This window comes from Canis aureus, chromosome 19, assembly GCF_053574225.1.
Source record: "Canis aureus isolate CA01 chromosome 19, VMU_Caureus_v.1.0, whole genome shotgun sequence".
In the NCBI taxonomy this organism is placed as follows: Eukaryota; Metazoa; Chordata; class Mammalia; order Carnivora; family Canidae; genus Canis; species Canis aureus.
In genome coordinates, this window is record NC_135629.1 from 32,185,342 (window position 1) to 32,202,886 (window position 17,545).

Sequence of the window (17,545 nt, forward strand, 5' to 3'; positions counted from 1 at the left end):
TCTGGGAAAATTGAATATCCATGTAGAAAACCAATGAAACTATACCCTACCTCATACCTTCTGCTAAAGTCAGTTCCAGCTGAGCTATAATTCAAGATGTGAAATGTAAAACAATAAAGCATTTAAGAGATAATATATATCTTCATGATCCTGTTATAAGGACTTTTTAAATAGGACATGAAAAGCATTACCATAAAAACAAGATTGATAAATTGGACTAAATTTAAATTAAGAAATTCTGTTTATCAAAAGACAATGTTGAGAGAGAGGAAAAGCAAGACACAGAGTGCAGAAAGGTATATGCTACATACATATCCAACAAAGGGCCAGTACCCAGAAGATTTTTTTAAGGAAAACACACACACATGCCTTACAAATCATTAAGAAAAAGCCAATGGCCCAACAGAAAATACAAAAAGATTTAAACAGGCACTTTGGCAAGGTATCAAAATGGACAATGATCTTTAGGTATCAGAAAATGTCAACTTAAAACACAATGAACTATAACTATATATCCACCACAATAGTCAAAAGTTTACAAGCCTGAGGATATCAAGTGTTTGCAAGAATATGGAACAACAGAAACACAAAAGAACACACACTGCATGATTGCATTTGCGTAAAGTTCAAAAACAGCCACAACTAAATTATGGTGTTTAGAGATACACTTAGACAGAGGGTAAAATTATAAGGGAAAGCAAGGAAGCAATCACCATTAAATCAGTCCAGTGGTTACCTTTTGGGGGAAGCAACAAAGGAATAGTTATTGAGATGGGAAATGTGGTGGGGGAAGGGTAGAGGCAAAGTTCTACTCCTTGCCATCTCCAGTGGCCAGATGTGTGTTTGTTTTTTATTAATTCTATAAGCCGTGTATGTATATATGCATATTTGTGTGTGTGTCTGTATGTATAGCACGCATGTGTATAATTATCTTCTGCACTTGTCTGTGTTATATTTCACCCTAAAAAGGGCTAAAAATAAATCAAATAAATAAAAATCTTTAAGGACAAAAGAAAAGGAAGGAAGAGACTGACTTTAAAGGAAGGTCTAATTGCTGGCTGGATAGTCAATGGATAATCAATTATTCCACAATAAGCTTAAATGAAAAAGAATAATCATTGCATATAATCTTTACACTCTGCTCCTACATCAGAGAGTCTATTCTCTTCCTCTTGGCCATCCTCCCTGACTTTAAGAGGCCACACTGGCCAACAAGATCATTTTTCAGGAGTAATGGAGATCACCATAGAGAGGACACTTTATTATTAATGATTCTTAATGGTACCACTCATGGAGCACTTATTATGGACAAGGTATACCAAGCACTTTACAGGCTTTATGTCAGTTAAATCACAGCAACCCTAGGGTGTTGCCCTATTTTTCAGATGTGGAAACTGAGGCTTACAGCCACTATGGGACTTGCCCAAGGACTCTCAGGGTTAGGTGGAGAGCCAGGATTTAAGGGCAGGCAGTTTGACTTGGGAGCACACACTTCCTTTCACACTAAAATTGGTAGGTTTCTGTTTAGAGACATCCTCTCCTGCTTAAACTCTAGATAATTGACAGCAAGAATTACACAGTGAAGCTGAGGCTTAAGATACCACTTGTTTTTGCTTCTTTGCTAGTTTCAGGAAAGGAGCCAGAATTTGGTAATTTCTGTGCTAGGGGCTTTGGTCACTTTATCCACTTGTCGTGACCCCACTAAAGAGACAGTACTGCCCCCTATTTATCTATGCAACCATAGTTACAGATTGAATATTTTCCCAAAAGCTAAAACTACATTCAATGACTAGGAGTGAATCAAAACTAATCAACCTTGGACCATAATGCATTAAATGTTGCATTCTTGGGATCAGTGAGGACTCCCAACAGCTCTATTCAAGACCCTTTCCTCTAAAGATGGGGATTTAGAATCTGAAATTAATTCTTGGATTTCAAAACACTGAAAAGCTAGCTGAGAAATTCAAGCAGAAAATAGGATGGGACGTAGCAGACATTTGAATTTGGAGCTGCCAATCTCATCCACAGGCCATGCCCACTCAGTTTATTAACGTCCTTCTCTACCATTCTGTGTATGGACATAGAGAAGCCCTTGAAGGGATGATGCATATTTGAGACTATTGGCAGTCATCCGGATCATTGGAGAAGTCTAATGCAGGAGAAGCCCCCAGAGAGAAGTGAGACGAAAAGATAAAGAGGGGGGATGAATTCCTACATCCAGCCCACTCTTCACAGTTAAAAAGTCAGTAATTATGTCACTTTTCCTCAGAGGCTCATTTGAACTGGGGTTTCCTTACTTGCCATCAGAGTCCTGGCTACCACAAGGGCATAGACTACTTGCTTCCTAGAGGACCTTCTTAACCTTAAGGGTCTAGGACTCAATCACCAGCTATTTATTGAGATCCTATTTTTTGGTGTTTTTTTTTTAAGATTTTATTTATTCATGAGAGACAGAGGGGGAGGGGCAAGGCACAGGCATAGGCAGAGGGAGAAGCAGGATCCATGCAGGGAGCCCAACATGGGACTCGATCCTGGGTCTCCAGGATCAGGCCCTGGGCCAAAGGCAGGCGCTAAACCACTGAGCCTCCTGGGCTGCCTAAGATCCCATTTTGAGCCAAACATTGAGGCCGAGTAGGTGAAGCATCCTATCAGTTCCTGCCCTGGAGGAACAGACAGTCAATCCGAAACAATAAGACTCAATTAAGAACACGGAAGTATATGACTGAATTCTGTGCAAGTTCGTGGTACAATGTCAACAGTACCTGTGACCAAATTGATTTCTCCACCTTATCCCACCATAAAGCAGTTGACTCCGTGTCAATTGTGTCTAACTCCCGCTCACGCCCATACACAATTACATGCCCTCCAAGAGCCACCCCACGGTCGAGGATTAGCCAATCAATTTTAATGCGTATTTAAGGGATTTTTCAAAGTGTGTGAGTCAGTGCGTAAATGATAGATCATGTAATAATTAAAGCATTAAAAGAACCCAATTGAGGATTCTCTTTCCGCCAGCAGATATCTTTAGGTCAAGAAGGTCTATAAAAACTGGCAGATCATTTCCATTCCTTTAAGACAGGTAAAAATGGCTTTGAATGTAATTAGATGTTCATAGCAATTTTCTCTCTGCTAAAGTTCTGTATCTTGTTCCAATGAGGCCCACAAAAAGTTTAGAACTGTTGGCATTCTAAGCTGCAAACTGACGGTGTGCTATTGCTTTGAAGAAGTGAAAGCCGATGATATTGCTTGAATCATTTTTTAATTAGAAATAATAAGCCAGAGTTTTAGCTTTAGGAAAAGGAAGCTTTCTCACAGGCCCATCTTGGCATTGCAGAACTCTGGGCTGCTCTCGGAACTCTGTCCCCTCTCTTATCCACTCTCTGGTGGCTCCTGCAGGTTCCAGAGTTATCAACTTGGAACAAGGAATATGCCTACTGTAGTAAAATCAGCATTTATCTTTGACACCCCTATCAAAGTTCTGTTTTATTACTCTCTTCTCGAGGATCTGTTATCTATCCGGGCAGTTTTTTTTTTTTTTTCTTTTAAGGTGGAAGATCTTGTGTGCGCTTAATTTTAATTTCTGTAATCCTTTAAAAGAATGAGACTCCATGGAAATGCAATGTAGTGCAAAAATTTAAAAGAAAAGTATTTTCAGTAAAGTCTAAGAACTTCCCCTCGTTCTGGGTAAGCTTTTGTGATATTGCAGTTAAAAATATAACTTCTATATATAGCATATCATATGTCAAGTGTTTGCTATGACTCTTAAAATATATATCTATACCCCCAAACTTATCCAAGGTCATACAAAAGAATGAACATGTTAAAATAGGAAATTCCTTTAAATGGCAAGCTAGCTTATGTCCCTCTTTCATACTTGAGGAAGCCAGCCAGGGCCTAATCACAAGAAGTTTTGGTGGCCACAATAAAGGACGTAGATAAAATCCAATCTCATCTTCCATGTCTCTCTCCTACACTTGTTTTTCCAGCCTCCCTGCTTCCTTGCTGTTACCAGATCATATCAAACATACCCTCATTTCGGGGCCCTGGCACCACTTGTCCCCTTCTGCCTGAAATTCCTTCCTTTTCTCCCTCCATTCAGGATTTAATCAGATGTCACCTGCTCCAAAAGGCCTTCCCCAAGTGCCCAGTCTAAAGTAGTGGCCCTGTTTCCTTCTTTCCCTTAAACTTCTCTTATTTTTCTTAATAGTGTTCATCATCTTCTGTCATCATATTATAGATTTATTTGCTTGTCTGCATCCTCCACTAGCAAGTAAGAATCTAAGGACAGGGTCATTGTCTCTAGCACTTGGAACAGCTCCTGGCGTTATCATAAGTGTTCAACTTACCTGCTGATATTTCTTTAGATTGTAGAGGTGTCTTACCTGTATCATCCGGAGTTCTCATAACAACTCTACGAGGTAGATATAGAGTTAAGTTCCCGTTCTGTACGTAATGGAACTGAGGCATGAATAGCCAAAGTAACTTGATCAAGGTTACACAGCAAATAAGTCACAGATCTAACTTGAACCAGAGCTCATGTTCTCAAATACTAAATACTAAATTAACTCTTGAGATGCTCGCAGAGCCCCCTGTCTCCCTGCACCTGGGCAGTATCACTGTGTGCTCACTCCAGGGCTTCAGTCCAGGATACTATCACAGAGCAGTGCTGTCCCATAGGAACAGAATGTGAGCCACATGTATCATGTTAAATTTCCCAGCAGGGAAATTTAGGAAATTAAGGACTGATTAAATTAATACTTAATAATTTTAAGTAATATAATAATTACTATAATAATTATTATATTACTTATAAGTTTATATAATAATGCTTAACTCAATATATCCAAATATTGATCTTTATAATATAAAAATATAAGAAATGATTGAGCTATTTTATATTCTTTAGAATCTTTGAAACCTAGTCATTGTTTTCTACTTTCTGCACATCTCAAGTCACATTTTTCAGTGCCACTAGTTGGGTGTGGCTAGTAGATGCCCTATTGGCCACTGCAGCTGTAAAGAGATTGAGCTCTGGAATTAAGCACATCTGGTTCCAATCTTGCACTTATGTGTGACCCTTTCCCAGCTGGAAAACTGGGGTTATGATATCTACCTCATGGGGCTGAGGTGAAGACTATATGAGGTTTCTGTACATAAGAAGTACACCCCTCAGCACAAGAGCTGGTTGGCAGATGATCGGGATAGATGGCTTCCCCTGCTGAGCACAGCCTTCAGGACCTCTCTCCTCGCTCCACTTGAACTTTGTGTGCGGGTGCCTCTGTTTTCACTATCTGCCATGAGTGAGGAGGCCTCTGATGGGACGGAGCAAGGAAGAAGCCAGGATCCTGGCTTGAGTCTTGTCCCCTGGACCATCTAGCTGAGCTTTGGAGATTGTGTGAGCCTTCTAGCCCTCTTGCCAGGCACGTTTATATGCCCAACAAGGAGTGTCCTCCTGAAAAAAATAATCCTCGAGTCCTTAAAGTGAGCGTTCACTATCTCTTCTATCAGTGGGAGAGTCAACTTCCATGTCCCTACTGAGAAAAGCATTCTGAGCATCTTTGGGCTGGAAGGGAGTCTATCTACTATTTTACAAAGACAGAAACAGTGGTCCAGAGAGCAAATATAACATGTCCAGGCAGAGAGTGACAATAAAAGCTTAAAACCAGACCCTTCCTATTGAGTCTCTATCTGAACACCCATAGAGATAACTCCATAGAGATTTCCCTGAATGGACTTTGGATATCTCTGCACAGATGTGTTCATCTCTGTCTTTTCATCTGCATCTCATTCTAGGTGTGAGAAAGAATCTCAGAAAAAGCAGGGTAGTGTGAAATATTCTGTGTTCCCAGCAGCCTTCAGCAGTGTTTTCTTGCCAGTTTTCAACCTTTGATCTTTTGGTCCCAAGCAGAACTTGAATGTAATTCAGGTTAGTCTCTTTGTGAGTCATCAAAGCAAAGTGGAACTTACTAACTGTCACTTTCATACTCTAGAGCCTTCAAGATCCCATCTTTTTGTTTTTGATGCAAGGCCCTGCCCCAAGTTATAGATTTTTATCCATTAGCCTAAGGATTTTTTTGGATTGTAATCTAAACTCACATGCAAGGCAAAAAGGACAGAGTTATACCAACTTCAGTACCTTTTAAATGGCAGAGAACAAAAAATATAATAACCCCATTAGGCTGTTTAATGTGCTGAACCCTGACAAATTCTCAATGTGACGATCCTTGAGTATTTGTCTATAATCCCTCAGCAAATACACCTTTTATTCAACCACAGAGTTGTACACACTCCAGACACAAGTGCCATTAATTAAATAACACACTCAGCAGACTCGCAGAGCCATTAATTATCAAAGGTAGCCTGCTCCATACTTGGCTCCAAAATTCTATTACAACAGGAGAGCACAAGTAGAGCGAAGGAATATGCGGGAGGAAGGTCACCCTCAAAAGCATGATAAGAAGAAGCTGTCAGACAAAGTAAATGACAAAGCATGTATACCTTTTCGCTTTCCTTTTGCCCCTTTGGAGAGTCGGGAAGAAGGGAAAGTATTTCACATTGTAGGGACTTTCTTTCTCAAAATTAGTTTCTCTCACGAAAGACGCAAGTAAATATAAAGTAATCCTTTTTCATTTCGACTGAGTCTCGGGGAAAAGTAATATGAGCTGAAGATTTAGAGACAAATAAAGCCTGTTCTTCATAAGCTCCTGCAGAACGAGAAAGCCTTTTAAGGAGAGTCTTTGCTGGGTACAGATACAGGGAAGGGGGTGTAAGAGGGACAAACGTGGAAGACAGAGACCTTACTGGTTTCAAGTGGGCAACCAGGAAACGCTCAAGGGGTACCACGAATTCATCGGGAGTGGGTTTGCTCTGCTCTTCCTAAGTCCCCCCCTCAAGCCTCAAAGGCTTCGCAGCTTCACTTGTCAGGAGACAGTGGGATAAAGGAAGCGCTAAGCCCTGCAGGGTCTCCGTAAATCACTCACAGCTACAAGCTTGGGCATCATCTTTCTTGTGTGTTTGCTGTTCTTAGTGTTTGATTTATCCCTTCAAAGAGAAAACTGACAATGCCGAGGCTGTGGCCACTCCATAAAGGACAGCCACCGGGTGAGCCCCAACGCTGCTGCAGAGCGGCACATGGCATCCCCCCTCCTGAGCGGGGCCAGAGCTGCGCTCCGTGCCCTCGAGGATGCACGAAGTCGGGACTGGGCACCGGGGGGGCCTCAGAGGCCCTGAGTGGACACTTTCTCATCAGAGGACGCTGTGGTGTTAATCAGCGTGCGTGGCCCAGCACAGCGGAATGGCTTTGAGTTAGGAAACTTGGCACAAGGTCGCCCTGCTCTCTCAAGTGTGTCCTCTCATCACTCGGTGTCTGGCCTCTGTGCTTCGGGGTGACCCCTCCCAGCTCTAGATGGAAGGAGGATTGTGTCGCCTCAGAGTTACTCATCACAGTGGCTCTCTGTCCCCTGCCATTTCTCCCCCAGCTCCTCCTTTCCCCACTCACTCTAAGAGGTCGCCACCAGCAGCTTTTGTCATCCAATTTCAGAGACCAGTTTATTAAGAAAAAGCTGAAAAGCAGAGGTCAGAGGTGCCTGCCCGTAGGAAATTGGCCCTCTTGTTTTCCATGTGAGCGGAATGGCTTTCCATGGCCACCTCCCTCTATCTCTAGCCTGCTAGGAACTCTGAGTTTTAAAAGAAGAGCTGTTACAGAAGAATTTTAGATTCGTGTCTCAAGATTTTGTGTCACTGGTGAGTGCGATCACTGTGACTTAAAACCACTTCTTTTTTTTTTTTTAAGATTTTGTTTATTCATGAGACACACACACAGGGAGAGAGAGAGAGAGAGAGAGAGAGAGAGGCAGAGACACAGGCAGAGGGAGAAGCAGGCTCCATGCAGGTAGCCTGCCATGGGACTCAATCCTGGGTCTCCAGGATCACGACCCAAGCTGAAGGCGGCGCCACCTGTGACATCTCTTGTATGGATGCAAAACAGGTGATTTTTACTTAACCTTATGGGTAGGAAGTACTATCTTTGCAGGACAACACTTGCCTGGTATGTGTGGCTCTGCTGAACCACAGAAGACAGGCAACCCTACTAGAAGTTGGACATTTGCATCTGAAACCTACCAAAATTTGTCTCCAGCACCTGAATTACTTTGGGGCAGCTGGAGCATTTTATTGGGAGTATACTTTGGCGCTGAATCAAAAAGGAGACAGGGCTGGGATGCCTGGGTGGCTCAGTGGTTGAGGTCTGCCTTCAGCTCAGGGTGGGATCAAGTCCTGCATCAGGCTCCCCAGGGGAGCCTGCTTCTTCCTCTGCCTATGTCTCTGCCTCTCTCTCTGTCATGAATAAATAAAATTTAAAACAAAACAACACAAAAACAGAGACAGGGTTGGAGCTCTTGGCTTTCACATTCAATAATTCCTGCCCCTGCCGGCCACCTCTGCCACCTGAGAGGTGTAAGCCACACTTCAGACCCATTAGATCAGAATCTTGGGGGGTAGGATGAAGGCAGGTCATTTTTTTAGACCTCTCCAGGTGATTCCAATGAATAGCCAAGTTGAGAAACTTAACCTTCAAGAAACAGAAGGGGAAGGTGTGTTGAGTGTGTGTGGGCTTGAATGTTCCTTTTGCATTGCATTGTCAGTTAGATTGACGGTGGCCAGCTCCCTTCCAGGTTCACCTACAGAAGAGAGAGATGGTGATCCATTTTCTTAGCTTCAAAGTGCAAACTCCTCCTTCGGGCCTATCAGAGAAGAGGCGGTGGGGGGGTGGGGTACAGGATAAGAGGTAGAACCTCCTTCACTGACACACTAGTAAAAAGATGTTGGCTTGAATGCATGCAGAGGTTGGCTGGATCTGTTGAAAACAGAGGACTCTGCTCCTGTTTTGTGGAGAATGACTTTATGGGGCACGATGACACCTGTACATTCAAGGAGAAGAAGTCGGCGTGACTTCTCACCCATGGGGGGACTCCTTTGGTACCCCTGCTTCTCCCTGTACTCACTAAAGCAAGACAACAAAATGCAAATCGACTTAAAAGACTTGCCTGAAGCATCCAGGGAGAGACAGACAAGACGATTACAGCACACACCCCACGGCCAATATTATTCAAAACTGAATCCTTCCCTATTAGATGTTTTTATTTTCCTAACAGACTCGAAGCCTTCCTTTCCAAAAATCTCTTCTGCAGTCCAGGGTCACGGCGTGTCCCTTCTGCCTTCACTCCCTACCCTGCAAAACAAACCTCTGATAGGAACTCCAGAACACACTGGTATTTCTCAAGCACCGCCTGGCCAGGGGATGGGTCATCCTCCATTCATCTGCCACTAGATTAGAGACATAGAAGTATTTGAAAAGCACCCGTTTGGGGCAACCCGGGTGGCTCAGCGGTTTAGCACCGCCTTCAGCCCAGGGCCTGATCCTGGAGACCCAGGATTGAGTCCCGCATCGGGCTCCCTGCATGGAGCCTGCTTCTCCCTCTGCCTCTCTCTCTGTGTGTCTCTCATGAATAAGTAAATAAAATCTTAAAAAAAAAAAAAAGAAAGAAAGAAAGAAAGAAAGAAAGAAAGAAAGAAAAGAAAAGAAAAAAGAAAAGAAGAAAAGCACCTGTTCATGGCAATGGGGCAAACTTCACACATTCTGGGCCCATGCTCTTTGTTCTTGAAGCTCCAGGAGGCCACGTTTTCTTGGACTGGTTGCCTGGCACCCAGTTTCTCTCTCACCTTGCCACATCCTGTGTGAAGCGTCTCCCCACAGGGGCCAGTGGCACCTTGAGGACACCACCTTTTGCCTCTTTGCACCTCCCTCGGGGTCTCACTCATACGTCAGTAAATACATTTGTTGATATACCCAAGTAGCACTGAAAAACCACCACTGTCTCAAGGTGCTATGGAAGAGAGCTAGGGGCACGAAGGGCACGTGCGATCTGACATCCAAGCAGAAGATGGGAAGATGAACACCTTGCCCAGGTGCGCCCTCTCCCCAGATAACACTGAATCTCTTGCTGCATCGCTAAGCTCTGACTTTCACTTGCTGTGACGGGCAGTGTGATGCAGAGGGGGAAAAAGCATCGCGGTGGTGACAAGAGCAGGGGCTAACATTAGTGAGTGCTTACAGGGTGCGGGGCTCTGCTCCAAGGGCTTGTGGGCCTTGACCCCTGCAGCCTCACCCCAGCCGCAGCCACAGGCCTCGCAGCACCTGCACGCACACAGGCGGTGGGTCACGAGGCCGGGTGGACTTCAGACCCAGGGCTCCTCAGAGCCCCACACGGTCCCTCACCGTGCTCGGCCTCGAGAAGCAGACGCTGCTGCCCACCAGCTTCTGGGCTGGTTGGAGAAAAGGAACTGCTGCACCCAGGCCTTCAGAAGCGAGGCCGACAGTTTGCATGCCAGAGCTGCGTGAGGGATGTGCCACAGAAGCACTGTCATTGTCATTCGACTGAAGGAAAGCCTGCTGCTGTACAGATAGAGGCTTCCATGGAAATTCAGAAATTACAGGGCTGGTGTCGGGGCGGGCGGGTGCGGCAAATAACACGGGGCCACGACGTTCAAAAGACCAAAAATAAAACCGAGGGAAACTTCTCCTAGGACATAAATCTGCCCTAGACAGATGAGGCGGAGGAAAAGAAAGGGCACATCCATTTTCAGGCCTGCACAGGTGCCTCTGACTCAAAGTCAATAATTGTTCAAGGCCAAGGAAAATGATGAATGATCGGGAGATGACCTGTATGTCCAGACAAGATGGGTGGTGCTGGGTACAATAGAGAACAGTCTCAATGTCATATAGAGATGAGACAGGTCCCCATCTCTGGGGGTGGGGTGGGGCTGCAAACTGACTGGTAGATATACCCCACTTTCCACCCCTTGCTTACAGACATTCATAGATGTGAGGTGGGGGAGAGGCAGTGGAGTCTAAGCTCAAATGTGAAGGCTAAAGCAGAAGTGGCTAGGCTTCTATGTTCTGGGTCCTGGAAGGGACCAGATATGATTCCCAAGGGATGCCCTGCCTGCCCTCTGCTCTCCGATCTTGTTATGTCCTTCTGGAACAAGCATCTTGTTATGTCCTTCTAGAACAAGCATAATGTTAGACTCACTAAAAACTCTCTGTGTGCCAGTGTCTCCTCACTCAGGTACTGGGGATGCCCTTGAACCGCACACCGGCCCTAGAAAGAGTCATTGCAGCTCAGCCTCCCAGATCGGTGCCTGGAGTGTTGTACACAGAGCCATCCACTTAGCATAGGAATAGCAAACAGGAAGTGAAAAGCAATGTAAATCGACACAGAAGTCTTTCGAAAACATGGAAGGAGTCCATTTGTGCTTCTCAACAAAGTTCCTCAAAACCTCTTCCCGTATCACACCCACAGTAGCTCCGCCAAACATCTCCCAGCACCCTTTCTTCCAACCTTCCCTCAATATTAAGATCCCTAGCCCAGAGAATTCTCATCTTTCCTCCCCCTTCTGTTTAATTTTCTCTTTCCTGGAGCTGTCTGCCTTTCCCAATGTCCTCCAAGCCGGTAGCCTCCCCTTGTCCAGTTCCCAACCACTCCCATTTACTGATACCAATAATTAAGGCCCAGAAGCCAAGGTTCCAACAGGTTCTCCTTTGGGGTGGAAGGAGAATGCCAGGGCTAGGAAATGCATTTGTATGATCTGGGGATTTTCTTTTCTTTCCAAGATTAACGACCCCCCCCCACCCCGGCTTTCGTATTTTATGAGTGGAAATCATTTGTTTTAGTTCTAGCCCAAATCCTCAAGGTAACTTAGCTTGAAGCAAAGCTAATACTGCCTGTTACAGAGTAGCTCGATAATTCCCCAAATCTCAGATTCTTACGGAGAGCTCATTAAAAAGCAGAGATTCTCGGGCCTCTCTCCAGACCTGCTGAGTCAGAATGTGGGAGACAGAGTTGAGAAATCTGTGTTTTTAACAAGCTCACCAGGTAATTCTGGGAACAACTATGCTTGAGAATCTATTCTTACCTAATTAATAAAGGTCTAAATTGGCTTCATTTGTATGTGAGACTCGTGTCCATAAGATAGATTCTTAAGAGACCATGGGGTGACCTCTAGGGCATGGAGTGTAAACGGAAGCCACAGAAAATGTGGGGATCCAGGGAGTACAGACATCAGCAGGGTTGGAACCCACCTATTTCACATATTCTGTCCACGTCTATATCGCTTCTCGTAAATTGTTAGTGGCAATCTAACAGATTAGCAGTAAGCAAACTAACATTTTGTTTATTGCCGTAACTCACCAAATGCTATTGGTTCTAACCAAATGTCTGTTTTTATGTTCTGTCATTTCCAGGCATGAAAGTAACTTGAACAAATCCCAAGGCATAAGGAAATGGGCCTCGTTCTCTAGGACTCTGCGGCACTGGAAATGAAGCTAAGCAGACTTTATTACATCCTACAATTCTGCAACCTTTTGCGAAGCATTTTATTACACTTGTGGAAGCCATCGGGGTTATGTTTCAATCATGATGACTGACAGGCTAACTTCAAAATAACAGCATCGACACTCCCTTCCACACTTCCTGGGCTATGTACTTAGAATAGAACCTTTTCTAAATTGTCCCTTGGCCTGGATGGAAATAAAATGGTACTTAAAATATTTATCTTGTGTGTTGGGTAACTTAAAAAATTGATATTTTGGGGCCTCTGAAAGGCATAACGGAGGAAGTCAATCTTTTAGAACTACCGTGCTTCCTGTAACCAAAGGTTTGTTAAAGCTGAGATAAAATTTAGAGTTTCCATTTTGGTAGCGAACAAAACAGAGCAAGAAATGCATAACCCTTCCTTGGCTGTATTCTCCTCCTGCCTTGGGTGCAGAGAGGCAGAGCTGAAAGAGCTTAAGATGGCAAAATGGGCTTCAGGAATCTAATAAACCTGTAATACCGTGATTAGACACCTTGGACTGGGCTATTTGAGTGGTAGGAATGTAACGAAAGGGAATGGATAAGCTCTTGATGTTGGCTGAGGAAGCATGCCCCTTTCCTGTAATAGTGAATTCCTTTAAGGAAGGATGACAGAAGTAGGCTCTTTCTTTCCTGTGGTATATTAATAAAAGGGGAGACGAGTTTACAGAGAAAAATAAAACATATCAATGGCACTGCAATAAAGAACCACAAAAAGCTTCCTTAGAATCTCTTTTGGCTTATGGGCTACTCCCTGACCCCAACACTATCATCGACATACGGTGCATTAGTTTCCTACAAGTGCTGCAACAAATTACCACAAACTGGGTTACTAAAAACAACAGAAATGTGTCTCCTCACAGTTCTGGAGGTTCATAAGTACAAAATCCAGTGAATCCCTGCTCCATCCAGAGGCTTTGGGAGAATCTCTCCTAGGTGCTTGTAGCTGCTTGATAAATTTTAGGTTTTCTGACAAAAATCAAGAAAAATCTGTTTATACCTTCCCCCTCTTATGTGTGTCACCTCTGTGTATCTCTTCTAAGGACGCTTGTCATTGGATTAAGGGCCCACTCAAATAATCCAGAATGATGTTCTCATGGTCTTAATATCCTTAACTTAATTACATCTGCAAAGACCCTTTTTCAAAATAAGAAAACATTTATAGGTTCCAGGGATTTGATATAGATGTATCTTGTAGGAGGAGGGCACCATCTAACCCACTCCTTAGGACATTTGGTGTTTGACTCTTTCTGATCTAGTATAAGCCAATAGACTGAGTATGACAATCACATCTTCTTTCAAATCTTCTTATATGTCTTTGCCAAAGTTCTATTTATTGACAATTATTTGGCAAATGCCGTCTTGAGACCACAAAGCCTCTCATTCCCAAGCCTGGTCTGAGACGCTTCTTTCTTAGCTGAAAGGAAAAAAAGCACTGCACAATGCAATCTAAACGGGATGTGTTCAGAAGATAAAATGCCAGTGAGGGAAGATGGCAAGTACTTGTGATTTCCCCCAGCTCAAAGGTTGCTGATTTGTGGTCCAAAGAAGAGCCCTAAAAATACCAATTTTTCTTATCCTCAGAAGGTCAGACACCAATTCCATCTCAGTTTTAATAGCAAATGTCACAAGAAGACCAGGCCTCTGGCTTTGGGGCTAATTACACATTTTACTCATTGTTTTTCAATCAATGAAGTGAATAAACACTTGGTCACTGATGAAACAGTTGAGTGATACTGCAAACCTATGAGCAGTTGCCTTTTCCATTTTGCCTAGCCAATTAAAACCCTACAAGAGTCTATTTCTTGTGTTTCTTCTAAAACCCTGCAAGAGTCATTCCTCCCATGGATTTCACCAGCTCAGCATCTTCCTATAACTCTACCATGGTTTGGAGGCTGTAGAGGCTGTAGAGGCTAGGGGTGCAGAAGGCCAGCCCTGAAGCTCTACTTCCATTCCAGCCCCATGAATCCATGCCTGGTGGGAAAGCATGATAACCTAATAGGGGCTGTTTACAGTGCCTTTTAAGAGAGGTTTCAAGAATTAACAACGCCTACTGATACCAATATGGGAAAAACAACTATTACTCCATTTGCCGAAGTGGGTCTGATCTGTATGGAGAAAATTCAGAAGAACAACGTCCCTGGCAGTAGCTTTATTTTTCTTTCTCATTTCTTCTTGGGCACAAATAACTACTAGGTTGTTTTGTTTTTGTTCAAGAGCTGGAAAGTTACTGATATTATGGTAAACAATGGATAATTACAGATATACGGGAGTCCATTTCCATTGTGCTTGTCAGATGACAACAGCACAGCAGCCAGTCTCTGCATGGACATTCTGAAGGAAGATGTCCCCTACTTAACTGTGTGTGTTCATTTTTCAAACTCTAGGAACAATAAAGATAAGGAATGGCCCATCTATAATCAAATTCCAAATGGCAGAAGAGACTGACTCTCTGTTTTTGGCAGAAAGCTTGAAAGGAACTTTCCCCACGATTATCTCCACCACGGCTGACCCTGTTATAGAACAGTACTTCTCAAACTATATCAATTCTTTCAGATGGTGTGAAGGAGCTATGGGCCTCATGACATGGAAATGTCTCTCATCCATCCCTTGTATCCAAGCTTGAAACTAGATCTGGGCACGTACCTACTTCTTCCACCACTCTATAGTTATGGAGTATAACTGCCCAACAAGTTAGTGAAAGAAGGAAACAAACTTTTTGTTGTGTATTTATTGTAGATACATTTGCATTGTAGATACATTTGCCAATATTACTTTGTTTAATCCATAGAAGATCCCCATACAATATATATGGAGATTTAGGCTCAGAAAGGTTAGGTTACTTGATCAAGGTCACAAAGTTGATAATAGATGCATTTGGGATCAACTCAGGTCTTATTCCCAAAACCCTGAGTTTTCGGGGAATAATCAATAATGAAGGGCTCTCAGCAAATTTAATAAATACCATTTCCAATTTCTCTCCTGAACTATCAAGTTGGTAGGTTGGTCCTTTGTACTGATGTTCAAAGGGAAAGGGATAGTTAAGGAAAGGCAGGGAATATTTAAACATTCTCAAGGTGAGACCATTCCTGTAATCATGTAAATGAAAGCAACTAATGACATTTCTATAACTTAAAAACATATAGGAAGAGTATTACTAGAAATGATTACTCTGTGAGGCAAATGTGTTAACCAAAAGGTTAATGATTACCTATCCTAGAAATAGAACAATGTAAAATAATTACCATGTAACTACTTAGTTACAGGGATTAAAAACCCATCAGTCCTACTTGAAATCACCACCACTGGCAACTCTAAAGCATGGTCATACACTTGCAGTTCATTTAGTTCTGCAAACATCTTGACCATCTATACTATACATCAAATTGAAGGCTGTAGTTACAGCAACCAAAAGTGGGGGTCCCCTGAGGTTTAGCTGGAAAGGGGAGTAACCATGGATTGCAGAGGAAGAGGAATGGGAAGAACAAAGCTAATTTCAGCAAGAATATGGTCCCAATTGCAGGTGCCTAGAAGATGGTTTTCTGAATCCAGTCATCTCTTCCTCTTCTCCTCATGAGATACTACTTGTAGAGTATCTCTGTACCGAGCATTACACCAGGTATTCACAAAGCACCATTTCATGTAAGTCTCGCAAAAATCAACCCATTTTCCTTTCTTCCTTCCCTTTCTTTTAAACAATTTTTTACCCAACCACTACTGTGTGAAGTACTGTATGTACTAGACACCCATGCTACAGTGTTGAAAAAATCATCTGGAAGTAACTATTATTTTCCTTCTGAGAACTGAGGGGCCTGCAGTTCAGAGTTTGTGAGTCACTTAAGGCCACACACTAGTAAGAACACATGTACATGACCTAAAGCCTGGAGCTCTTTCCCCTAAGCCAAGCTGCTTCTCAGAAGACAGGACAAGAGGGAACAGTTGATGCCCTATGGCTAACTCCTGATTTTCCCTACAAACCACAACTAAAAAACACACCTACATATTCCAGATCAAAATTATCTGGGGAAAACCAACCTCCTAAAGTTCAGTCTTTGTCAAGTCAAGGAGGTCTAAGGACCCTCTGTGTATCCATTCTGGGGCAGCCCTTTGAGAGCAGCTGAGGCTTTCTTGTGTGCTTTAGGTCACCCTGGAAATGTCCCACTGTCCTTTCATATTTCTACAATAAAGCAGGACTTTGGTCACTCTCTGATCATTCTGTATAGTCTCCCTAGCCAGGGGTGATCATCTCCCTATCCCATGCCATTCCTAAAGAAGAACATGAACTAATACTCTCAGCTTCCCAGTGAGCTCCAGGCTGCTGGTTCAAGGTCATACTTCAGTAAACAGTCTTCCTATCCGGGTTGCTCAGCTCCCATCCCCCCACTTTTCCTCCTCCCCCTCCCCTCTTTTTATTCTCTCTGCTAGAAGGTAAGCCCACAAAAATAAGTCCTCAACCCTGAGAGACAGCCTAAAGCAGCAGTTCTCCCTAAGTGTCACTGGGAGGACAGGTTAAAAGTGATTGCAAGGCCCTACTTCCAGAGTTTCTGATAAGGTAGATCTGGAGTGGGGCCTGACATGTTCCCAGGTGATGTTGATACTGGTGTGTTGGGGCCCATACTTTGAAAACCACTAGCTTAAAGGGAATTTTTTTTTTTTTCCTGTAAGTAAGCAGAATTTGTTCTCAGTACAGAATCCAGTTTGTTTTTCAGGTCCTAAGTTTAACATATCTTAGTCTAGAGGTAATGAACTGCAAGTTAAATCCAATCGGTCCACTCAAGCATCTCCAGTAGGTTTCTGGAGTTATTTAACACCGCAGAAGACTTCTTGTCTGGCTAATTAAGTGATTAGTTTAGATCGATAGATGAACAAAGGGAAAGTGGGGCAGCTATAGCTCACTACCAACTTAATAAAATGGTGCTAACTTCAGCCATGGGAAGCAGCAGGGGTTTAAAATCGGGCTTACTTGCTGAAGACTTAAACGTTTAAGACTTCTATCTTAGGAGAAAAAGAGCTCACCCATGCTATCAGTGGAATATGGTTATTCAAAAGGAGTCTTACAAATGGAGTGACCTTGGCCTTGTTAGTCAAACAACTCCATCATAAGTCAAAGGTCCCATTTTGAATGACTGACATTC

The 17,545-nt window shown here is 43.3% G+C and overlaps 2 protein-coding genes across 20 annotated transcripts in view; one reads left to right on the forward strand and one right to left on the reverse strand.

The window, feature by feature from the left end:
* FHIT (fragile histidine triad diadenosine triphosphatase) overlaps window positions 1–12,607 on the forward strand; it is a 1,383,460-nt gene extending 1,370,853 nt beyond the window's left edge. For all 18 annotated transcript variants that reach the window (XM_077858253.1, XM_077858259.1, XM_077858258.1 and 15 more), the window contains one exon: window positions 12,302–12,607. In XM_077858253.1, the coding sequence (XP_077714379.1) occupies window positions 12,302–12,318 (17 nt within the window). In that variant the 3' untranslated portion in view covers window positions 12,319–12,607. The remainder of the gene's footprint in view (window positions 1–12,301) is intronic.
* LOC144289824 (uncharacterized) overlaps window positions 1–17,545 on the reverse strand; it is a 163,372-nt gene that overhangs the window by 51,630 nt on the left and 94,197 nt on the right. The gene's annotated exons all lie outside the window — the stretch shown is intronic.